At 35.7% G+C, this 26,240-nt stretch overlaps 1 protein-coding gene across 1 annotated transcript; it reads left to right on the forward strand.

Moving 5' to 3' along the window:
• The first annotated feature begins 5,691 nt into the window (after positions 1-5,691).
• On the forward strand, positions 5,692-26,115 carry LOC135154994 (fibropellin-1-like). Its single transcript, XM_064103264.1, has 8 exons — positions 5,692-5,728; positions 6,787-6,900; positions 7,649-7,762; positions 8,184-8,297; positions 11,948-12,076; positions 24,537-24,664; positions 25,115-25,349; positions 25,991-26,115. Exons 1-8 carry the CDS (start codon positions 5,692-5,694, stop codon positions 26,113-26,115), a joined length of 996 nt encoding a protein of 331 aa, XP_063959334.1.
• Positions 26,116-26,240: the final 125 nt, after the last annotated feature.

A 26,240-nucleotide genomic window follows, 5' to 3' on the forward strand; every position in this document is an offset into this window, starting at 1 on the left:
AAATTAGATGACGTAATGCGGTCAAATGAATAATTAATTCTGTAACACGATACCACTAGTATCGATGACAAAGAATCGGGGAAATCGCGTATTAATGACGCTCTTAGCCAATTAAAAGGCCGGATTATGAATATCTTCATGCTCATGAATGTCAATGAGGGCTTATTTTTGTCTTCAAATATCGCGGTAGGCGGAGCCTAATCTCATTTGTTTTGTGCTGAACGCGCACGCAGCTTTCGGTCTAGTAATATATTATAAGGTCTTTGAGCTGAAGGCACCAGCATTGCGCATATTGTAATGACGTAACAATCAACAGACCGAACTCGCACTGCATGAGCGTGTTTTGCATCAAAATTCATAAATTTATTTTGAAAAAAATAGCAATTTTAAGGTGTCATATAAACCAAATAATGAATGTTTTTCTATTCGTGCAATGGACAGAATACTTCATTCTGTGAAAGATGAAATAATGATCCATTCAACTCGGCTACACCTCGTTGAATGGATCATTTCATCTTTCACCTCATGAAGTATTCTGTCCATTGCACTCATAAACATTCATTATTTGTATAATATCCACAAATCCAAGCAAGCTTTTTGAAATCCATCAGGCTGAGATCGAATACGGCCGCTAGCCAAGTCTAAACCAGGGTTTGCAAGGTAAGTTCTAGTCAAATTCAAATTCAAATTTATTTATTTCACTTCCATCAATTGTACATACATGAATTGTATACCATATATAAACATAAATATTTGTATACGTTGCAAAAAAGAAAATAATGATACATATGTTGTGAAAAAAAAAAAAAAAAAAAAAACACTCAGACAATTTGGGCAACACATTGTAGGTTTTAAATAAGTATACTATTTTTCAATAAAAATTAAATTAAGATGGAAATGGAGGGACCCACTAAAAAGCAATGCTTGTACAATGTGGGCCCCTCAAAAAATAGATAACACAACAAATAACAAAATAGCAAGGTATAAATACAGATAATCAAATGAGAATAAAATCAATAACTGAGAGGGAAATACTCACAAAATAAATACAACGTTATCAAAAATATACATTAGATAAAGGACAAAACAACCCGTCCTAAAAATATCCACCCTTCCCCACCACACCCCCCCCCCCCATAAAAAAAAAAAAAAAAAAAAAAAAATCACGACCAAGAAAAAAGAGAAAAGGAAAGAAAAGGGTGAAATATATCAAAATTTTGCTCGCTCGCAACTTCTTAAAAATTTCACGTTTACAGCATTTTCCCTATGCCCCCCACTTTCAACTTCACTCCGCCGCTCCTATTTGTATGTTTATAGCTTCTCCTTTTGCAACCAGTTTTATTGAAAATCAACAAGAAATTTCATACGTCAAGAATTTGGGGTTGTGATAATAATTTTTTTGTTGTTGAAAAATTGGACTTGGAAATTTTTTTTTTCCATCTTCATCAAGTGGTTCCTAAGTCAGACTCTTCAATGTTGAATTGTTGGATTTCTTGAATGAAAACATCTGTTACACCAGTCCTGCAGATTGAAAAAATAGAGAAAGAAAATCAATGAATTTAAATTAAAATTGTCGTGATTTATAAAACATGTTTGAAGAAAAGTGAGACTATACATATATATGTTTCTTCAACACATCTTACTTCTACTAATTATAAACTTGTACTTCTATAAAGCATATCACTTAAACCTGCTCTATGCAGTTTACATACAACTCTCCATTATAACTACATGTACTCTATGAAAAAATGTCAGAGATTTCTCATAAATATGAATATATGAATCAACATATGTAAATTATATAAATAGTTAGAATTAAAGTTGATATGTTTTGTTGCACATAATATTTTGATCTGTGATTAAAAACGACACTAACTATAATCTAAAAACAAAATTAAAATGGGTTTTTCAAAGGCAGGTCTATTTGTTCCAAAAAAACTGTGAACAACCTCCATTATTAAAAATATTCACTAATTAACTCACTCATATAACTGCTGTAGGTTGTATTTCTCGTTGTGGTCTAGTCGCCGTTCTATTAGGCCTACTTTACCAATTATTTATCATCATCAATCACCTCCATGGAAATTGTAAAACTGCATCATCCTATGGGACAAAATGTAAAATAACAAGATTTAAAAAAAAATCGTAAATCTGCATATATGAAATTTGAATATTACACTAAAGAATGAATAAAATGAATTTTGTAAATATGAAGAATAAATATTGCTTTGTTTATAAACAAATAGGAAATAAAAAGGCCATTGTAACAATAGATCAAGGACATGACCTTATTTAATAAATTTGCCCAAGGTACATAACTTTTGGCATTGGTTCTATTTTAGACTCGAGAGCCTGTATATTTAAGAAGTGTATATTCATTACAGATCCTACCTCTTTGTGGCTCGGATCATTTTTATTTAATGTAAACATGGTTAACATTCAATGCATGTAATGTATCTGTAATTTTGTATGGGTTAGTTTAAGTTTTATACCTGGATGAGAATCTGCAAAATAATGCATGCACTTATGATCATCATCTTGAACCATATAGGTAGACCTCTACTGTTTTTCTTGTTCTTCAAACTCAACCTGTTTGTGAAAGAAAAGAGAGAACAATAATAAGTGATCTTTTTCGTGGCCTTATGTATAGAGGGAGGGGTTTGGGTAAGATCGAGCTAAAATGTGAAAACCTTCATCAAAAAGAGAATTGCATGACATCCTTCAATTTTACTTTAGAAAATGCACAAAACGGCCCTAGGTAATATTAGTCGCTTCTGCCCCTCGCTTTTTGAATTTTAGGTTTCTCTAATTTTTTTCACATGTCTGCCCCCCCCAAAAAAAAAAATAATAATAATAAATAAAATCTGGATCTTTTTATTTCCGAATCTTATTTCATTTGATTTTAAGATAATTTCATAATCTCATGCACTAGGTCTAGCTCTATTTGTAAGAAAGTATATATCTAGTCCAACGAGACTCAGTGCTGTGCGACATCATTCATGTATCTAAATTAGGTCTAGATCTAGACTAACGATGGACTCTCGATCTATCTAGACCTAGAAAGTAAAGCTTCGGTTCTAAACCGAGGTCTAGACCCTATATCGGTTTAGAAATTTTTGATGTCTGACTCTGACTTTTATTCCTGGCTAAGAATTCATTGCCATTATTGACCGAGAGTAGATCTAGATCTAGTCCTTGGTCCACTGACAGTCATACTCGTACATGTAAATGGAGTCGTTTAGGCCCAGACCTAGATCTAGGCCTAAATTACAGACCTAGATCATAAGTCCTGGGGGTAAGTGTCGAGGGTTGGGAAAGTATAAGTTAGACTAGATTTGAATTAGGTAGACCTAGCTCTTGATAGCATCGATGAATAAATAAAAGTAAAGTAGCCTAGATCTAAGTATAAAGTAAGTAGGGCTTAGGATTAAGAAGATCTAGGTCCTAGATCTATTGATAATAAGACAAACATGCAGAGCAGCATGTTATTTCTAAGACCAAGTCTAACTATATTTATAAATAACAATAAGAGTTAAAATGGTGGGGGCTAAAAAGTAAATGCAGAAGCCTGAAGTTATGCAAAATAAATTCGATATCTGAAAGAAACTTAAAAAGTGAGGACTGAGGATTGACACAATGACAGGCGTATCTTCATCCACACTCCGCTTCACAGTTTATTCCTGACTGAGTCTCGATCTACTGAAGATAGATGCAGATCTCCCTCTAGATCTAACGTTACAGTGTACAAAAAGAAGTCTCATTCTTCTTGTTTTAATCAATCGTGGGTTGGTCCCTGTTGGAGGTAAACCAAACCAGCCCGATTATCTCTCGATTCCCAGCCGGTTAGGAGCCCGTACAAAATACATGTGGTTAACACAGCGGCATAACGGCATGACCACAAGACTGCAAGCAACATACAGGCTGCACTGGGCGACGATGACAATCTAGCTTCAATTTCAAAGACCAAAGTCTGCTTTTCTTTAACAGAAGAATGATAGCAAACTCTCTAATAAGTTAAAGAAATAACCTAAGATCACAAAATACAGTGTGAAATGTGTAAATAGTCCACTGAATTCATGTGGTTATATCAATTTATACGTACTCACCGGAGTGTTCGTAGGTCCATTTTGTGTGTGGAAAGAAAAGTTTCAGAATGAATAAATTAGATGACGTAATGCGGTCAAATGAATAATTAATTCTGTAACACGATACCACTAGTATCGATGACAAAGAATCGGGGAAATCGCTTATTAATGACGCTCTTAGCCAATGAAAAGGCCGGATTATGAATATCTTCATGCTCATGAATGTCAATGAGGGCTTATTTTTGTCTTCAAATATCGCGGTAGGCGGAGCCTAATCTCATTTGTTTTGTGCTGAACGCGCACGCAGCTTTCGGTCTAGTAATATATTATAAGGTCTTTGAGCTGAAGGCACCAGCATTGCGCATATTGTAATGACGTAACAATCAACAGACCGAACTCGCACTGCATGAGCGTGTTTTGCATCAAAATTCATAAATTTATTTTGAAAAAAATAGCAATTTTAAGGTGTCATATAAACCAAATAATGAATGTTTTTCTATTCGCGCAATGGACAGAATACTTCATTCTGTGAAAGATGAAATAATGATCCATTCAACTCGGCTACACCTCGTTGAATGGATCATTTCATCTTTCACCTCATGAAGTATTCTGTCCATTGCACTCATAAACATTCATTATTTGTATAATATCCACAAATCCAAGCAAGCTTTTTGAAATCCATCAGGCTGAGATCGAATACGGCCGCTAGCCAAGTCTAAACCAGGGTTTGCAAGGTAAGTTCTAGTCAAATTCAAATTCAAATTTATTTATTTCACTTCCATCAATTGTACATACATGAATTGTATACCATATATAAACATAAATATTTGTATACGTTGCAAAAAAGAAAATAATGATACATATGTTGTGAAAAAAAAAAAAAAAAAAAACACTTAGACAATTTGGGCAACACATTGTAGGTTTTAAATAAGTATACTATTTTTCAATAAAAATTAAATTAAGATGGAAATGGAGGGACCCACTAAAAAGCAATGCTTGTACAATGTGGGCCCCTCAAAAATCGATAACACAACAAATAACAAAATAGCAAGGTATAAATACAGATAATCAAATGAGAAAAAAATCAATAACTGAGAGGGAAATACTCACAAAATAAATAAAAAGTTATCAAAAATATACATTAGATAAAGGACAAAACAACCCGTCCTAAAAATATCCACCCTTCCCCACCACACCCCCCCCCCCCCCCACATAAAAAAATAAATAAAAAAAAAAAAAAAAAAAAAAAAAAGGGGAGAATGCCCTGAGAAGATGGATGGGTGTTGTTGTATGTAGATAGAACACATGCCGTCGTGGACTCAAGCAAACTGGATTCAATGATGTGTATAAAAGGAGAAAAAGTATATAAAATAACCTGGAAAGAAGACCTGGGTCTAAAGTTAGACCCAATTAACATACCAAAATTATCTGGTTTAGTACCGAGCCATGTTTTTGACGGGCCTTGACTTGGGAACTATTAAGGGGCGAAGGTGCATATTACCGCTATTACTTTCATACTATAATTTTGCACAAATTGATACCAGCCAACCGTATCCTACCTCCGTACCGACCGTGACGGGGCACCGGCGCAGTCAATCATCAGATCATGGTGCTTACACAATCAACCGGTGGGGCTGGATTGAGTAGGCGCATTAATGTGGTGCAGCAAAATTAAGATGAATAATGTATCAACATCACGTATATTTATTATTAAATTGATATGCAAAAGTCATGAAATCGTTATCACCACCACGTAATATTTTAGGAAAACACATGAATAAATATTCCATATTTTTTAAAGCATATTTAATGTAAAAACTTTTCCAGCAAAATTGTTGAAAATTGGAAATTAAAAAAGATGAACTCTACAATCTAATAAAAAGTGCGCTGAGGGGCAGTCCTTTTTGCGATCACAAATTGAGGTTTGCTAAATCTTGGTGAAATTAGGAGATCGTTTCTTTTTCAATGACAAATTTCATTCCTGTATTAAAGATTAAAAAAATATATATATAAGACAAATAATCTAGTAAACGTTAGTTTTTTAAATAGCAGTAGTTTAGTACATTATAATTCCATTATATATATATATTTTGTATTCATATTATTTGAATCTCGTATTGTCATAATCGTTTGGCTTCTCTTTTTTATTACTCTGTGAGTGTATTGTGTTGGTTCATATGCCTACGATATTGTTCGCGCAATTAATTTTTTTTAAACACCTATTTATCAATAATTTCCATTTATTTCAAAGCAGGATAAGAGAGCATTGTAAATTAAATCCCTTGCTCACGGGTATGCATAAGTGCCGCGGCCGGGGATCGAACCCCGGACTTTCCATGTATTGCCAGGCGCCATAGACCATTCGGCCACGGCAGCTATTCATCCGCATATCGATCCTTCATTATACCAACACTCATGTGTCTTGCTACTCTCTACGTTCGTGGTACGGTTATTTAAAAGTTCATGTCGGAAAGGGTGTTGTGTAATTCACTGGTTTTAAACAGGGTTCAATTTTTTTTCATAAACCTGGCACTGCCATTATTTAACGTGGGAGGTTCTTTCGTGGCAATGAATAACAACACATTTTTGTTCATCTCTGTGAACATTATTTACGTGTAAGTATGTAACACATCTGAACGTTCAAGTGTTATTTTTATTAAATAAGACATTTGTAACGCTAACCAATTACTTCAAATCTCAGGTATCACCGAGTGTGAACCGAACCCATGTTGGAATGGTGCCACGTGTTTTTCTGGAACAGATGGTGTTTTGTGTAAATGCATTCCTGGGTACACCGGGCCTTTTTGCACGATAGGTGAGTGCATGCTTATATTCCTCATCCTTGTTCTGTTTGAAATCCGTATCCGTTAAAACCTTTTAAAAAATAAGCCAATACATACATACATGTATACATTTAATTACATAATTTAAGCATATGAAATTTGGTATGGATTTTTATTTGCCATGACGTAAGTAAAAGCTGATTGGACGTGATATCACCTTGACAATTTAAGAATGTGTAATTTTATAATTAAATTTTTGCTTTAATAATATTCCATATATGTTTCTCTTTTTTCTCCTCAAACCAGTTTGATGTGCAGATGGTTACAACGTTAGGTTCCCTCTTGATAACACTACAAAATAGTATTTTCCATGTGTGTGTGGGTGTGTGTATTAGAGTATCTAAACCCCAAAACAATTACTAAATAAAATGTGAATGCAAGATAAAGCAAGTATAAGAATTATATATATATATATATATATTTACACACACATATACTTATGTGTGTGTGTGATTTTTAAGTGCTTCCTTTGTCGCCCTAATATAATTTTCAATATATATTTTTAAAGTATTAACTTTTTTTGGCAAATTTGTTCTCCAGTACTAAACGAGAATGCCTGTAATGAGAACGTTTGGTTATCATTAATTTTTTTTTAAATTTCTGCAAAATCCTTCCTTTTTATTGAAATGAAAAATACATAGTTGCAATGCATCTGAGGAAGAATGAATTTCTTTCCAATTATTCAACTTGTTTAAGTTGTATTCCTATCTTTGATTGCAGATATCAACGAATGTGAAACAAATCAGTGCCTGAATGGAGGAACGTGTAGAGACGAAATAAACACGTTCACCTGTGAATGTGTACCCGGCTATACTGGAAGTGTCTGCTCAATAAGTAATTCCGATTACATTTGATTGACCATGCTCATGTTTAGAAATGCATACATGGGGGTGGTGGCACATGTATTCTGGTGGCTGGGTTGGCCAGCCAATTTCCTTCTCGGGGACGAAGGGATGAAGGAGGATGCTCGATCGTGTTATTTCCCTAGACCCATGTCATAAGTTGATAATTGCCGCAATTAAACGCAATTTGAACTCAACCAATATAAATAGTGCACATCGATCATTTATTTGATTACTTTTGTTTAAACTCAACCCTCTCTGTGAATGAGTTTCGTTTTATATTCATTTCAAATTGATGATCTAGCTGCTATTTTCAGTTTCAGGTGAAATGCCTTTGTTGATCAGGAAAGGGCATTATTATATTTGATGAATAGCCATTTGTACTTTTCTACTCGATTACAATTCCATTCAAGATATCAACGACTGCCATCCATCACCTTGCAAGAATAAAGGAACGTGTGTAGATGGTATCAACTCTTTCTCTTGTATCTGCGTTACGGGTTATACTGACAACACTTGCTCTACAGGTAATGGAATTAACCATTTCAATCATGGACATACTTGATTTTAAGTTTCATCAATATTAATAGCCAAAAAAGATGTATTCTAGAAGCAACACACACAGACAAAATGTATATACATATATATATATAACTCTTCTAAAATGCTAAAGCAATAATTTAGCTATTTAAAGATAACCTTCCTATGGCTGGAGGCCGGGTTCAATTCCCGACAAGGCAATTTTTCGGCGTCACCAATGCTTCCAAAGTGTAGATAGCACTGGAGAAGCTTTGATTTAAGGTACGCTATTATCTTTATCCACTTTTTTCATAACATGCATATATATAGACCCCTCAAAAAAAGTTTGGAAATCTGTGTTTGGCCATTAATTTATCCCAACTCCAAATTTTACACAATGCAAAATTTACATCATTCAAAAGATCATTTAATTCTCTTTAAAATGATACCATGCTTGTTATGATCATGCCATTACGAAAAGAGCAGGATTAAAAAGTGTTGGATGAAGTCTGAAGTGAAAAGCTGCAAAACGAGCAAAAAAAGTTTGGAAATCTGAGTTTGACCATTAATTTCTCCCAACACCCAATTTTACACAATGCGTATTTGATATCATTCAAAAGATCATTTAATTTTCTTTTAAATGATACCATGCCTGCTATGATCATGCCATCACGAGAAGAGTAGGATTCAAAAGTGTCGGATGAGGTCTGAATTGAAAAGCTGCAAAACGAGCAGAAATAGTCATGAAGTGTCAATACAGAACTTGATTCTATTGCCTGTGTCAATAGAGATAAAAATCCATTCAACTCTATTGCCTGTGTCAATAGAGATGAAAATCCATTTAAATCAAGCCCCTGCTTCTGTAGTGATGGTTATGTGAGATAACATGGTTTGAGTGGTTGTTTGAAATACCCATGCATGTTTGTTTGTTCGCCATGTGTTTGCTTGTGCAGATGTGTGTTTCATTCCATGTCAATGTTGATGTTAATGTGCATAAAAACAATTACTGGTAAAAGAAACCGATGAGAAACTCACTCATCACCACTGAAAAAAAAGAACAGTGACTTTCAGTATTGTGTCATTTTGCAACTTTTGAAATTTGGCCTTGCCCCACATTTCAAGGCACTGCCCTTCCATGTGAACCATAATTATATCATGTAGGGTATCATTTTTAAGAAAATTAAATGATCTATTCATTGATATTAATTACACATTAATATTTACTAAGAGCAATGAGGAATTATCGATCAAATTCAAAAGAAACCGCTGAGAAACTCACTCATTACCACGGAAAAAAGAACAGTGACTTTCAATATTTTGTCATTTTGCAACTTCTGAATTTTGAACTTGCCCCACATTTCAAGGCACTGCACCTTCATGTGAACCATAAACATATCATGTAGGGTATCATTTTAAAGAAAATGAAATGTTCTAGTCATTGATATTAATTACACATTGCTATTCACTAAAACTGAGGAGGGATTATCGATCAAAGTCAGATTTCAAACTTTTTTTGAGGAGTTTATATGAAAGCCAGTACAGATTGCCTAGCGTGTTTGGTCCTTCGCACGTCACGTGATATAATGGAAATTTGTGTATTTTCCTGGCCGGTCACCTTCGATAAAAGAATATTGACCAGCTGGTCCAATGAATATATTACATACGTGTATAGAGTCCTCTCGTAAAGTACATGTTAACAGTTACACGGATATAACACATGTGGGACTTAAGTAGCGATCGTTTGCAGTCAATCTAAACTAGATATTAATTGGTACAAGTTTTTGGACCGGACCGTGAAACTTAAAAAAGTGCAGTGACTTAGTCCCCAGTTAGATCTACTTCAAAAATATTTTAAAATGGAGCCTCCATTTGTATTGATAAGTAATGGGATATTACGTGAGCTCAGCTTTTGGAGGATAATAATGATCTCGATTCAGTGGATCTAGATTTAGGCTTTTGGGTATGACAGAAATTAGAATCTAAGTCTTAATTTGTTTACGTGTCTAATTAACCTTGTCGATAACATTAGTGCTAGATTTGGTCCTGGATCTGGTTTGACAACATAAAGACCAGGACCACCTTACAGTCAGGACAGTGAGCAGCGACCTACTTCTAGATCTAGATATACTTACGGTTTATCTCATCCCAAAATTAGATAGAATCTCCACCAGAATAAGCGGTCTCGGTCTGCTTCGGGTTCTGGACCTGGACCATACTCAGTCTCACCTCAAAATAACTGTGCGTAAAACAAACAACTTGATTCAGGTCAGAAAGGGTCATGCAGTACCAAACGTTTAATCGATTAACGTACCACTAAAATCAGTCAATGTGGATAACTACTGCATCGTTCCCTTGAGCTAGACTAAGGCTATCTAGATCTCAGTAAGATATTAAATCTTCATCATTCAAAGCTATCTGATAAAACATGTATTGACTGACGGTGTGTGCAAAATAACCTGCTTTTACTGCCTTAAAAAAGATTCATATTTTCTATCGTGATTGTATTTTATATTACATATATATAAAACCAATTCGGAGAAAAGATAAATCAGACGGTCCAAATATATATATAGTACATATATATACATATATATATATATATGTATATTGGGCATTTGGGTGCATAATAAGTAGGGTTATTCTTTTTTATGATTATCTTCATGGTCAAATCTGAAAGCCGTCTGTTTCGAGGAGTTTTTTTTTTTAAATAATGTTTTTATTTCTCCACGTACACAGACGGCTCGCTATCGTGCAGCCGCCATAAGGGGGTTAACCCCCCCCCCCCCCCCCCCCGACGGGGCTCTTCGATTTTTGTCCTAATTAAGGGAAAATTTATTTTAAAAAAAATAACTGGACCGAAATAAAGTTTGTTATTCCGACTTGGCATTAAATGCACCAAAATGGGGGGAAAATTAAAATTTACAAAAGCAGTGACTTACCTCGGCCTGTCTCGGCTGTCGTGTAGCTTCCACTTCTCTCGTCTATCCGAAGTTAATAAAATACACAAACATATGGCCGTTGGAAGATCTGGGTCGAAACCTTTAGGCCAATCAGATCGTCGCTTCTACATCGGGTTAGATGGCTTGTCGATCGTACGCAAGCGACAAACGTTTAACCACGGAAACATCCGGGCACTGTAAATGACGTAAGGGTCAAGGGGTGGAGTCTGTCGTCACTTTCAGAACCAAGATGGCAGCTTATATAGTCCAACGAATGATTGGAATCTCATGAAGATATTGATTAGAATAAAACCAGTCGTTAATTTAGGGTATGAAATTAATCCAAATATCAGTACGGCGCTCATATTACTAGGTTGTGTAGTAATAATTAGAAAATGGTTTTATCAGGTTTTTTAAAACTGGTCTATTTTCGCCATTGAGTCCCTGTATAGATCAAGTTAGAACTTGTAATTGGTGAGTGGAGCCAGCGGAACAATCAATATAAGAGAGACCAAAGCTTTTGGTCTAGGTCAAAGGGTGACTACTTCATCAAATATCACAGGAGAAAAATTATAACTCTTATTTTTAAATGCGCTGCCTTTTCTATTCCTAAGCTCTAAACATTCATTTCACGATTTTATTTTAGAAAAAAGAAAAAAATAATCGATCGTGCTATTTTAGAAAATGATGGTTCTTTATTTCTACATTTCCATACACAGCAATCGATCGTTGTTTCCACGATGATCCATGTGGAGTGAATGAAGTCTGCACTGACACGAATTTGGTAGAAGCTGGCTATTATTGTAATTGTTCTGAAGGCTTCTCCCGAAGAAACGACATCTGCATGGGTAATAATTGGCACAATGCAAAAATTGATAATCTTTTAGTTTTTTTTATGATGGGCAACTTCATTTGCTGGCTAAAGTGTTTTTGCAAGTATGTTTGTATTCCTATTAATCAAACAGTATCCGTACTTTGTGTAGCTTTTTTGTTGCATGTAGACGCGATTAACTTGCATTGGCTCTCGGTTCAGAATCGGCAGTTTTGCACCACCAAAGTAGTACGTTCAGAACAGCAAGCCGATGCAGAATCGGATTTTTTTACTACGTGTAAAAAGAAAGCCGATTCTGTATCGGTAATTGGTGCGCATTTCTTCTACTTTACAATTATGACGTACTTCAAGGCGCGCGGATCCAGCGTTGTCTTTATTATGACGTAAATTGTTAGTGCGCGTATCATTTCATGTTTCTGCCACACGAGCCGATTCTGCACCGAGAGCTGTTACAGCGTGTAAACGCGGTGCAAGATAAACCAAAAGCCGATTCTGCATCGGCTTTTGGTTCAGGACCAAAAGCAGATCACATGTAAACACGGTATCTTTCAACGAACGTAGAGGGCAGCAACACACAGCAGTGTTGCTATTAGGAAGGTCCACTCGATACGCGCATGCAATTAAAGTGCGCGCACAATTTGGAAGGCATGCCAACTAAACCATGAATCGACGGAATACATTCAGAGATTGATAGCAAAATATAGGTAAATTTACCCCTTTATGACAAGACTGAATTCCAATAATAGAAATACAACAATATAAAAAAATTGACAAAAAATATACCACATTTTGAATATAAAAATATTACTAGATTATGGTCTTATGTTTTTTTAATTCTTCAGTAAACAGGATTGAGTTCTGCCATCAAATCAACCAATCTGCTAATTTCACCCCGATTTAGTCAAGCTCATTTTGTGACCGCTATTAAGCTCCGCCCTCACTCAGCGCACTTTCTTAGTAAATTGTAGGGTTGAATTTTTTTTTCATTTCCTAATTTTCATCATGTTTACTTGATAAAATTTTACAGCAAATATCACTCTTTAAAAAATTTAATATTTTATTCCTGTATTTTTCCTAAAATATTACATGATGGTGATAACAATTTTATGACTTTCGCATATCAATATGATAAAAAATATACGTGAGGTTGAACATTCTTCATCTAAATTCGCTGAACCACATTAATGCGCCTACACAATCCAGAGGGAGTGCCATCGCTTGAGTGTAAGCGCCATGGCTGACCGCGCCGGCGCCCTGGTCGGCCGGTCGGTGCGGAGGTAGCGGTTGGCTGATATCTGCATGTATGATATTAAACACAAATTTGTATAAAATTATAGAATGAAAATGGTAGCTGTGACATATACCTTTGCCTTTTGATAGTTCACAAGTCAAGGCTGGTCAAAACATACATGGCTCGATACTGGACCAGATAATTTTGGTCTGTTAAATAGGTCTAACTTTAGACTAGGACTTACCTGGGATTGAGCTTGGCTGGTGGCCGTATTCGATCTCTGCCTGATGATGGGTTGCAAAAAATGTGGATATCACATAATTATTTTATATTTTCAGACTCCGATCTATACTGTAAGGGAAAATTAGGATTCTAACCTTGAACATTTGTCGTTGCAACTGCAATTAGTTCCACATCAATGACAGATCAAGTCCATACCGTTCAAGTCCATGTCTGGCTAAGCCGAGTAGCGTCGAGATATTCTGCCAGTCCTGCTAGTGCGGCCAGCACTGCCTTCGCGCAGTACGCGTACCGATGTGTCCCGGTCATGCCAGAAGATCAAGGTTTTGGCTCTGGTGTTGGCTGGTGTAGCTTGGTAGAGGCAGCGAAATTAAGCAGAAAAACGGTAATACAATGTCATCAGACTATGTATTTTTATTGATGTGCAAACTACAAGAATCGTGATTACGTTTTGTCTTACTTTTTTCAGAAAATAAATGATCATATATATAAAATAATATGTAACATTATTTCGTTGAGTTTTCAGTATCCATAACAATAGTAAAATTGAACAAACGAAAAAAAATCTAATCTACAATTTACCAAAATAGTGCGCTGAGTGAGGGACGGAGCTTAAAAGTGGTAACAAAATCTGAACGGAGTGGACCTTCCTAAAAGCAACACGTTCGTTGGTATCTGTGTAATTAAGCGCATCAATATACGCGTAGTTGCTCAATGCTAGTGTATTGGGGATACGCCCTACCTGCCGCGGGGCCTTCCTATTGGCTAGAAGGGCTCCCACTGGGATCTAACGATGATTTTTTTTTAAAGGTTTTTAACGGAAAATTGAGGATATTGCGTCTCCCGAAAAAAATTTGGCAAGCAAAAAAAGTTTTTAACGAAAAAAAAAAAATAATAATAATAGTGATAAAATAAAATGAAATAAAATACAAAAATAAATAAAAGTAATAATAACAATAACAATGATGATTTGTTTTTTCTTGCTTTTTTAGCCTTTATTCAGATACTATTACATTTTTCATACATACAAGGGTAATAAATCAAATACATGTATACAAATTAAAGTGAAGTACACATATACAGCAATATAACAAATGAAATAGTATACATCTTGATATAAATTTTTCGAACAAATATTATCATAACCCATAATACCAATAACAAAAACCTCGTAATTTCACATGTATTTACTGTATAATAATACCGTATTGTATGATGAAAAATCAAAAGTACGGACTTTTTAAAGTGAAGAGGTTATCCCATAATAAAAAAAAGTACTTATACATGTATATCCATTCCTCCAACTTTTGTTGACAATACAGAAAAAAAAAGTCTCTATGTTTATTCTTAGAAAGTATACAATAATCTGAATAAAGATTTTATATATAAAGCACACACGAAAACAAAACACAACATCAACAAAATAAAACAAACAAAACCTTTTCCACACCCCAAACAAAATATTCTTTCTTTTTGGATCTACTCAAACATATCTTTTGCTAACCATGGAGATAGGAAGACCCCCCCCCCCCCATCCCTGGCAGGCTGGCAGCAAGCACTCACATTTACACACGGACATACCATTGCACACTCGCATTCACACGCGGACATACCATTACACACTCACAGCACCAGCAGACGCTTAATACAACCATTGACCTATTACAACCACGCCCTCTCATAGTATCACACTCCAAACACCCCCATTCATTCAACATCCAACATATCCAACACAATAATTCGCCAGGAACCCAACCACACTTCCCCATGCCATTAACGTGGTGGTCATGCATATCTAATATGCCAACACCAAGTTAAGCCTAACCCAAACATATTATATCCAAAGAACTCCCGGCTATTTCCAACATTAAATTCTATAGGAACCAAATAATGCGTGAATAGGATAAATCCTTCTGCAATTCAAGGAATTGATTGTTTAACACTGCACCTGTTTGGTTTACCGTAGAAAAGAAAATACATTTTCCATTACTTTCTAAATTACCCCCCCCCCCCCCCCCCCATAAAACCAACTGCGATGAGACTTTTCCGATGTGCTTAAATTTGTTTCAGAATGAATATTCTCATCTTTACTTCATGTACCATAACAAGCATAAACTAGATTTTAATTCGTCATGCGGACGAATTAGGTGGTCTGTCCTTATTCTCGCCATCATGATCACCATTACCATGTTCCAGCAGATCAATATGATCTTCATGATGACAACGGAATGTTCATTATGGATGGAATACTTGTGAAAGACGGGAGATGATAAAGCACTGTGAAAATGGTCTCTTTGATATATGACAATACATGTGATATGAAAAAAGTAATTATAGTCTGTTATATCTTGCTAAATTTTAACTTTTATACCTTTTAATTATCATAAAGGATCATGTACGAGGTGGTAAAAAAGAAAAAAAAATGAAAAAAAATCATCTTGTTTACCCCAGGACTCGAACCTGCGCCCCCGAGAACGCAAGTCAAGTGCGTTATCCATTGAGCCACGACATTCCCCATAGAGATTACACGTAAGCAAATTAGAGAATAGCAAATCCAATTTTGCAAGCGAAAAACGGGCATGATCCCGGCATCTGATCAAAAAATGGAGGGCTTATTTACGAAAGCTTAGAATCTCAGCTACAACATTATAAAAGCTCAGAGACAACTGACAAGAAAAAGTGGAGATATAGCTCACGAAATAGAGGAATGTAGAATCTAGTTTTGAGAAAAAGTCATGTCCCATAGAGATTACACGCAAAATGAGGAAAAATGACATGCCTCTTTTGATCGCTATATTACGCCATGATGCGTTTTTCAAAATGAAAATTTATGTTAACTTGGGAGAATGAGTACATTCTAAACTACATCATATCGAAAATTGGGCGAAAATTGACTAATATCAACGGAGTTAAAGCCTAATTTGCATAATTATTATGACGTCATAACAAGGAAAATGGATATTTTAACTTCCGACGCCATTATGATGACGTCATGATCAAATTGAGGGACAATGGTGACATGAAATCAAATCTACAACTCATACTCTATCGATATATGAAAAAAAAATGGGGGTCAACGCACTATTTAAAGAGCTACAGTGAATTTTTAATAGGCATGTTTTTGCCCATATATGGCCTATAGTAAGAGCTCGCACGCACACGTGCTGCAAACTTTAACGGGTGTTAATTTCGTTATTAATGGTCGTAGAAGGTTGATGAAGGTATCAAATTGCTCAGAATTATATTATCAATGCAATGATATAAAAAAACGGCGTTTCTGCGTTGCGTTGAAGGCGTTACGCGCGGAAACGCGCGCGCATACATGTGCGTGCGCAAATTTTTGAAATGCTTAAAATGACCTAAAACGTACTCTACTTTGGTCAAAAAGTGATTTTGAGCAATTTGACATTTTGACGAGCGCGTACGCGCGCGTCGTGACCACCAGGTGACCTTTGATGACATGAACTGTTGACCCTTGACCTGAAGTTAATGTGATATAAATATTGTTAATTTTTGATAATTGATAATGGAGATATGATTGATAATGAGATTTTACAAAATGGCGTCTAGATGACGTCATCATGACCTGATGACCTTAAAAATGTTATTGTCACGTCTTATGACAATGACCTTTGACTGTGCCAAAATTGAAAGAAATTGACAAAACCGATCTGGAGTTATCCTAGGAACAAAAATTGGCGGAAATAAATAAAAATAAATAATAATAATAATAACTAGATTTTAATTCGTCATGCGGACGAATTAGGTGGTCTGTCCTTATTCTCGCCATCATGATCACCATTACCATGTTCCAGCAGATCAATATGATCTTCATGATGACAACGGAATGTTCATTATGGATGGAATACTTGTGAAAGACGGGAGATGATAAAGCACTGTGAAAATGGTCTCTTTGATATATGACAATACATGTGATATGAAAAAAGTAATTATAGTCTGTTTTATCTTGCTAAATTTTAACTTTTATACCTTTTAATTATCATAAAGGATCATGTACGAGGTGGTAAAAAAGAAAAAAAAATGAAAAAAAAATCATCTTGTTTACCCCAGGACTCGAACCTGCGCCCCCGAGAACGCAAGTCAAGTGCGTTATCCATTGAGCCACGACATTCCCCATAGAGATTACACGTAAGCAAATTTGAGAATTGCAAATCCAATTTTGCAAGCGAAAAACGGGCATGATCCCGGCATCTGATAAAAAAATGGAGGGCACACTTCCGAAAGCTTAGAATCTCAGCTACAACATTTTAAAAGCTCAGAGACAACTGACAAGAAAAGGTGGAGATATAGCTCACGAAATAGAGGAATGTAGAATCTATTTTTGAGAAAAAGTCATGTCCCATAGAGATTACACGCAAAATGAGGAAAAATGACATGCCTCTTTTGATCGCTATTTTACGCCATGATGTGTTTTTCAAAATGAAAATTCATGGGCATTGAGGAGAATAAGTACATTCTAAACTACAACATATCGAAAATTGGGCGAAAATTGACCAATATTCACAGAGTTAAAGCCTAATTTGCATAATTATTATGACGTCATAACAAGGAAAATGGATATTTTAACTTCCGACGCCATTATGATGACGTCATGATCAAATTGAGGGACAATGGTGACATGAAATCAAATCTACAACTCATACTCTATCGATATATGAAAAAAAAATGGGGGTCAACGCACTATTTAAAGAGCTACAGTGAATTTTTAATAGGCATGTTTTTGCCCATATATGGCATATAGTAAGAGCTCGCGCGCACACGTGCTGCAAACTTTAACGGGTGTTAATTTCGTTATTAATGGTCGTAGAAGGTTGATGAAGGTATCAAATTGCTCAGAATTATATTATCAATGCAATGATATTAAAAAAAACGGCGTTTCTGCGTTGCGTTGAAGGCGTTACGCGCGGAAACGCGCGCGCATACGTGTGCGTGCGCAAATTTTTGAAATGCTTAAAATGACCTGAAACGTACTCTACTTTGGTCAAAAAGTGATTTTGAGAAATTTGAAATTTTGACGCGCGCGTACGCGCACGTCGTGACCTTTACATGACCTTTGATGACATGGACAGTTGACCCTTGACCTGAAGTTAATGTGATGTAAATATGATTAATTTTTGATAATTGATAATGACGATATGATTGATAATGTGATTTCACAAAATGGCGCCTGGATGACGTCACGATGACCTGATGACCTTAAAAATATTATTGTCACGTCTTATGACAATGACCTTTGACTGTGCCAAAATTGAAAGAAATTGACAAAACCGATCTGGAGTTATCCTAGGAACAAAATATTGGCGGAAATAAATAAAAACTAGATTTTAATTCGTCATGCGGACGAATTAGGTGGTCTGTCCTTATTCTCGCCATCATGATCACCATTACCATGTTCCAGCAGATTAATATGATCTTCATGATGACAACGGAATGTTCATTATGGATGGAATACTTGTGAAAGACGGGAGATGATAAAGCACTGTGAAAATGGTCTCTTTGATATATGACAATACATGTGATATGAAAAAAGTAATTATAGTCTGTTTTATCTTGCTAAATTTTAAATTTTATACCTTTCAATTATCATAAAGGATCATGTACGAGGTGGTAAAAAAGAAAAAAAAATGAAAAAAAATCATCTTGTTTACCCCAGGACTCGAACCTGCGCCCCCGAGAACGCAAGTCAAGTGCGTTATCCATTGAGCCACGACATTCCCCATAGAGATTACACGTAAGCAAATTTGAGAATTGCAAATCCAATTTTGCAAGCGAAAAACGGGCATGATCCCGGTATCTGATCAAAAAATGGAGGGCACACTTCCGAAAGCTTAGAATCTCAGCTACAACATTCTAAAAGCTCAGATACAACTGACAAGAAAAAGTGGAGATATAGCTCACGAAATAGAGGAATGTAGAATCTAGTTTTGAGAAAAAGTCATGTCCCATAGAGATTACACGCAAAATGAGGAAAAATGACATGCCTCTTTTGATCGCTATTTTACGCCATGATGCGATTTTCAAAATGAAAATTCATTTTAGTTAACGAGAATGAGTACATTCTAAACTACAACATATCGAAAATTGGGCGAAAATTGACCAATATTCACGGAGTTAAAGCCTAATTTGCATAATTATTATGACGTCATAACAAGGAAAATGGATATTTTAACTTTCGACGCCATTATGATGACGTCATGATCAAATTGAGGGACAATGGTGACATGAAATCAAATCTACAACTCATACTCTATCGATATATGAAAAAAAAATGGGGGTCAACGCACTATTTAAAGAGCTACAGTAAATTTTTAATAGGCATGTTTTTGCCCATACATGGCCTATAGTAAGAGCTCGCGCGCACACGTGCTGCAAACTTTAACGGGTGTTAATTTCGTTATTAATGGTCGTAGAAGGTTGATGAAGGTATCAAATTGCTCAGAATTATATTATCAATGCAATGATATAAAAGAAACGGCGTTTCTGCGTTGCGTTGAAGGCGTTACGCGCGGAAACGCGCGCGCATACGTGTGCGTGCGCAAATTTTTGAAATGCTTAAAATGACTTATAACGTACTCTACTTTGGTCAAAAAGTGATTTTGAGCAATTTGAAATTTTGACGAGCGCGTACGCGCGCGTCGTGACCACCAGGTGACCTTTGATGACATGAACTGTTGACCCTTGACCTGAAGTTAATGTGATGTAAATATTGTTAATTTTTGATAATTGATAATGGAGATATGATTGATAATGTGATTTCACAAAATGGCGCCTGGATGACGTCACGATGACCTGATGACCTTGAAAATGTTATTTTCACGTCTTATGACAATGACCTTTGACTGTGCCAAAATTGAAAGAAATTGACAAAACCGATCTGGAGTTATCCTTGGAACAAAAAATTGGCGGAAATAAAAATAAATAATAATAATAATAATAATAATAATAATAATAAAGAAGAAAGAAAATTCTGACAAAACTAATAGGTGATCTGTCGTTGACAGACCACCTAATAAATAAATAATAATAATAATAATAATAAAGAAGAAAGAAAATTCTGACAAAACTAATAGGTGATCTGTCGTTGACAGACCACCTAAAAAGTGGGGGTTTGGTTTTTTTCAAAGAAATCTCTTCTTGGTTTTACTCAGATGCAAACATGACATAAAAGAGAACGATCTACTAAATTATTCATCTTCATACTAAAATGAAAAGGCTATACAGCTAGCTATCCGTCTAGCTGCAACTAGCTAGAACATCTCTTACATCATTGATGTAATAAGGATAATCAAACAACGAAAATCATGCACCATTACCCTACAACTTTATATCTATATCTTTAAAGTGAGTGTATTATAATAATACCAATTCATAAACCTTCCTTTTAAAAAACCACTGCGGTGACAAAAATGATTGAAAACAAAACAACCCCCCCCCCCCAAAAAAAAAGGGGGGGATTCTGTCCTGATAAATTCCATTATCAATTCCATGCTCCAAAAATAAAGAGTAAGCAAGCTGTAAAGCTGAAACCTCGTATTTTTTAGTTTGATTAAGACGCATAACTAATCAAATCGCATTTTTTACCATAAATATTTTCCACAGGCTGATAGCCTTGCCTTGCCGGAATTATGCATCAGAGCCCTAATCAGGGCAAAAAGATATAAAAAGCTAAAAAGACCTACACACGTAAATGGTTAACTACACCTGCACTTTGCACGTAAAAAGCATGCAATTACATTCCATACACAATAAAGGAAATGAATAAATAATGAAGGAATGATTTCTTGTTACTGCTCTGAGCATATACCTGTTATTCAATAATATCAACATTCCAGTCTTTTTTTTTCTTGCTAATGAGGACTAAAGACCTATTTACTCTAATCAAATCTGAATGACAATGCCCACCATTTACTTACTTCGTATTTGTTCGCAATGAAAAATCACCCCTTATACATTTTTGTAACAATACATAAACTGTAGTGTACAATAATATGTATATTATTTGGATCACATTCTTCTCCCTTTTTTGTATATGCAATTTACATGATCTAAGCTCGCCACATCAATTCCATTCACGAAAAGATAAATAAAATGAGATGCTGTTACCTAGTATTGCTTGGTGTATTGCCTACAATAGGCACCGAAATAACCCAGTGATGCAAATCTGACCTCGCCCGTTCAAGATTTCATGAATCAAAGTAGAGCCAAAAAAAAAAAAAATGTGGCCCCACGACCCAACTATTACTGCCGAAATGTGATCGGAATGCCATTATTATTCATCCCTATCTTCACACTTGTTCCGAGGCAACTGAATTTTTTTATCCTACAGGTGCACTTGAAACCTCCGAGTTAGACAATAATTAAAGGATTCCAATCACAATCAAAATCCATTTTCGAGTTTTGGTATTTTTTAATTCAAACATTGTAAAGTTGAGGGAACAACGCAAAAGCGATTAAATTATTATTTTTTTTTTCAAAATAGTGAGAGACAAACATGAAAACAGCAACTGCACTTACTAAACTCATTGATAATTACCTGTCTCATCTTTGTTCTATCAGCAGAAATTCGTGACCACAGGGGAAAGAGGAAAAAAAAAAAAAAAAAAAAAGGGGGGTTATTGATCTTGTCTTTAGCATCAAAAACTTAAAAATTCCATTTCACTTTCATTGGTGAATTCTTCGTTCATTCTTCTGTTTGTTTTGAGGGTTTTGTTTTCGTTCTTTTTGAAAATACAAACCAGACAGTGTTTTTCAACTCTGAAACAAAGCCCTGTACCTTTTAGTACAGGTTTTTCTTTCCTTTCCCCTATAGTGGTAAAACATAATAAATAATCTTAAAAAAAAAAAAAAAAAAAAAAACAGTTTACGTATTCCTCCATAATGTAAATGGATTAGAAGTCATATATTCTTTTATACCTGCTAACCTCATATCTGTTTAAAGTTTCTAATTTATAATTCAGTCTTCGGTTCTTTTTTATTATTATTTACATGTAAAACATGCTTATCCAATCCATGTTTACTCCTTATAGTGATTTTTCTTCTTTTAGTCAACACAAATAAACTAACTGTGTAAATACTATTACAGGCTAACAAAAGGACATTTGCATTTACTACTCTCCTTTTTTTTTATATAAATAATAAATCAGAAGTACAAGGCCCTGCAAGGTCTCGTATGACATCATGGCTTTTATCGGATTAAGACAAACAAATAAACAACCTTTTTTGGTTATCAATTTTAAGAATATCATTATTAAATAGCTGAAGCAGGACCTGAACTTTGAACTTGTAATAATTGACTCAGGATCCACTTGCCTTCACATTTTCTCTTCCATCCCATGTTGTTCATGGTCCCCTTAATTATATTTCCTGTATATACCGCTACTTCTCCTTCCCTACAGTATTAACACTCATGTCTCCATCAAATCAAAGATCTATAGTAGGTAATTGGTATAAACACAAGAAACACACCATCATATAGCTTTAAATCTTACATCATGATTATTCCACTTGTTTGTGCCCTTTTCCTTCCATAACAGGTGAAGCTCGGTACCTTTCTGAAAGATCCTTGTAGAAACTCCCTTCTCCTTCCTAAACTTGTATGCTTCATTCGCGAGGATCGACCTGCGGATTTTCATTGCTGGTGGCAAATCGGTTCGCACTGTAATTCGAGTGAGAGCATGGCTGGTTTCACCGGAGCTGCTCGCAAGCTTCCTCTGTTGATCTTCGAATGCCGTTAAGATCCTATTTTTATCATGCATGTAGCAAAATCTTGCAATAATCGGAGGGGGTGCTTGGGCGCCGGCGGCTTGGCCTTCGGATTCCCGTCGTGGAAGACGATGGGCGTTAGCTATCGCTATGAGCATTGCTATCTCTTCCTCTATCCCAAGAGAGACAAACGCCTTTCTGAGCACTAGGTAGATATTTTCCCCGTCTGTAGATTGAAGTCCGTAAAAAAGTAAATTTGACTTCCTATTATGGATTTCAAGAAGTATGATTTTTTGTTCTAAGGACTTGATTTTTTGTTGAAGTGAGTCTTCCAATACAGGAAATTTTTGCTTTTCGATGTTCAAGATTCGTTCAGAGTTGAAGTCCATGTTCTATTTGAGGTCGTTAAACCTCTTGTTCATAGAGGAAATATCTGCAGCAATTTGGTCCAATTTAGATGATACAGAATTCTTAAAATCTAGTATGATTGCATGCAGATCTGCGAGTGAAGGTTGAGTTTCTACTTCTCCATCCTCAACTTCCGGTGCCGCAGAGGCAACGGGTGGCTTTGATTTAGAAGTAGTGGCTTTACCTTCTTTGGTTTGCGTGCGAGTCATCATGCCTATTCTTGTTCTATCTCACGTGTATGAAATATCGTTATAAAAAAAAAACAGCTTCCCCGCAATACAAATCAATGCAAAACGACTTTATATCACCAACTCTGACCAAATCCGTTGAAAACCGCCGATAATCAGTCAGCAAAATTCAAGTCCAGTCAAATCCAATGGGAGAAATCATATGGAAAAGTAAAATTGGGTGTTGGCTGGAGAGCTCATTTGCTACACGTCCGCTCTCGTCGATGGCATGATGGCGACACACATATACACCCACGCACACACACACGCTAACACAACACTCACATCTAACACAACATTACCACAAACAACGACAAACATCAGGACGCACATACGAACTACACACCAGACTGGTGTTAGAAGACAATTTAGTTAAAATGTGTAATGAGCGACAATTTTTGGTTCTAGGTTTCTTTTTGCCGATACAATTCAATATGCAGCACAAATTGTCGCCTCGTGCAGGGGTGACAATTTGTGGTGCAAATCCATTTGACCCGGGCTTTGACTGAGAAGAAGTCCAGGCATTTAATTCATCGGCCTAATTGTACTCACTGTATTTTCACAAATTTCCATTTAAAACTGATGCGCTTTAGTTCAATAGAGATTAATGAGTAAAGTACTGTATTTGTTTAACCTCCGCATGACAGTTTCTATGGCTATCGGTGGCTTCATCAAAATAACCCGTCTGAACGGTCTAGTAATTACTTTCACTGAATCGCTGAATGATCCACAATCAGAAGATTACCGAAATCTTGAAAGAAATATTTTCAAAACCGTAAGTTGATCACCTCTTTAGGTTTATGAAGGGGGGAGCCAGTTGTAAGCTTAGAGGAACTGCAGTCGTCGGTAATACATGGGTACCCGCTGGCGATTACAATTCATAAATAATTATGTAATTAATTATAACATGTACTGGCCACATTGAAGACCAGCACCACCAATTATAGTTGGCATTTGTATTTGTGACTATTCATTATCCGAAATTTACAATAAATATTTTTTAAGTACACGGGGGCATATAAAAACAAACAATGCATGAATTAATAGGTAAGAAACACACATATACCACATATATATGTACTGTATGAGCTTTGATAGGCAATTATTGGGTGGGTATAAATCTAGACAAAATTGAATGTACTTTGTCCCTTTTCGATTATTGGACATAAGTGACAATAATCATGTGCAACTCTTTATTGAAAGTGTGAATATTTGTCATTATCAGCTCTATGATGCTTTGATAAACATCATTAACGACAACGAGTGGGACCTCTTCATCACCGGATTATCGGCAGGAAGCATCGTTGTCGATTTTAAAGTAATAATCTTCAACCCGAACAGGGATAACTTGAAGGAAAAATCAAAAGCAGTCGAAACTTTACTTGGACTTCAACAACCAGGGGTTTGGGAAAGTGCAGATGGTGCTGTCAATCTAAACGTGGAGTCTATAACTGTCTTTGGTAAGTTTGATTTTGAAGCCAATAATTGGTATATCGCTTTGACAGTTAGTTTTGGGGAGAAATTAGTATATAAGCTTTAAAGGTAATTGCTATAATATCACCATACTACCATAGATCTGTAGATCTACATTTCGTGATTTTTAACATGTTTTTTTTTTTATTACACCACCCTACAAAAAATTGTTAAACCACTGAAGAAGCCCCTCCTCCACTCCTCCCGGCGTCAACAGGTTGGGTGTCATTGGAGCGATCATTCTTTTCCTCAAAGTTTACTTCTACTGAATTGAAAACGGTTAATGGCGTTACCCTAATTATTCCGTTAACTAAGACATTCAAGTCCTGATCGGGAATTGTAATTTCCTAAAAATTACAGGCATAATAGAACTGACAAATTCATCAAACGAATCCATAATATTACCAAATAATTTTCCGGTCACATGTATTTGAACTGTCCTACGTGTACCACTTTACGCGCTGTTCTGGGACCTGTAAACAAAATCTCATTTATTTAATTATTATTATTTGTTATTTATTCTTTTTTTGGCTTCATCGTGGGCTATAAGCATCTCGGAGAGTTCATTCCCACATTGAAAAGGGTTAAAGTAGCCATTGATGGAGCGGTTTCATTTTTTGTCCAATAGGTGACATTTGTTTTGCTACTCCGTGTTTGAATGGATTGTGCGTTACCTCACCTGGGGATATCAACTACATATGTTATTGCCACTATGGGTATACAGGGCTGCATTGTGAAACAGGTAGGAGGTAGTAACTCGTAATTACTCTTCTCGCACAGTCATACCCACACCCCCTTTCACGCACATACTTGTTAGAGAACAAGTCCGCCCCAGCAAAAAGTTGATTTGAATAAAAGGAGAAAAATCTAACAAGCAC

Source organism: Lytechinus pictus, chromosome 8, assembly GCF_037042905.1.
Source record: "Lytechinus pictus isolate F3 Inbred chromosome 8, Lp3.0, whole genome shotgun sequence".
NCBI classification, from domain to species: domain Eukaryota; kingdom Metazoa; phylum Echinodermata; class Echinoidea; order Temnopleuroida; family Toxopneustidae; genus Lytechinus; species Lytechinus pictus.

Bases quoted from the DNA above. Each gene is read 5' to 3' on its own strand.
- LOC135154994 (XM_064103264.1), top strand. From the start codon at position 5,692: ATGGTGCTTACACAATCAACCGGTGGGGCTGGATTGA. The intron at 8,298-11,947 runs GTAATGGAATTA...TTCCATACACAG, and splicing joins TGACAACACTTGCTCTACAG to CAATCGATCGTTGTTTCCAC. The intron at 12,077-24,536 runs GTAATAATTGGC...TCCGCATGACAG, and splicing joins AAGAAACGACATCTGCATGG to TTTCTATGGCTATCGGTGGC.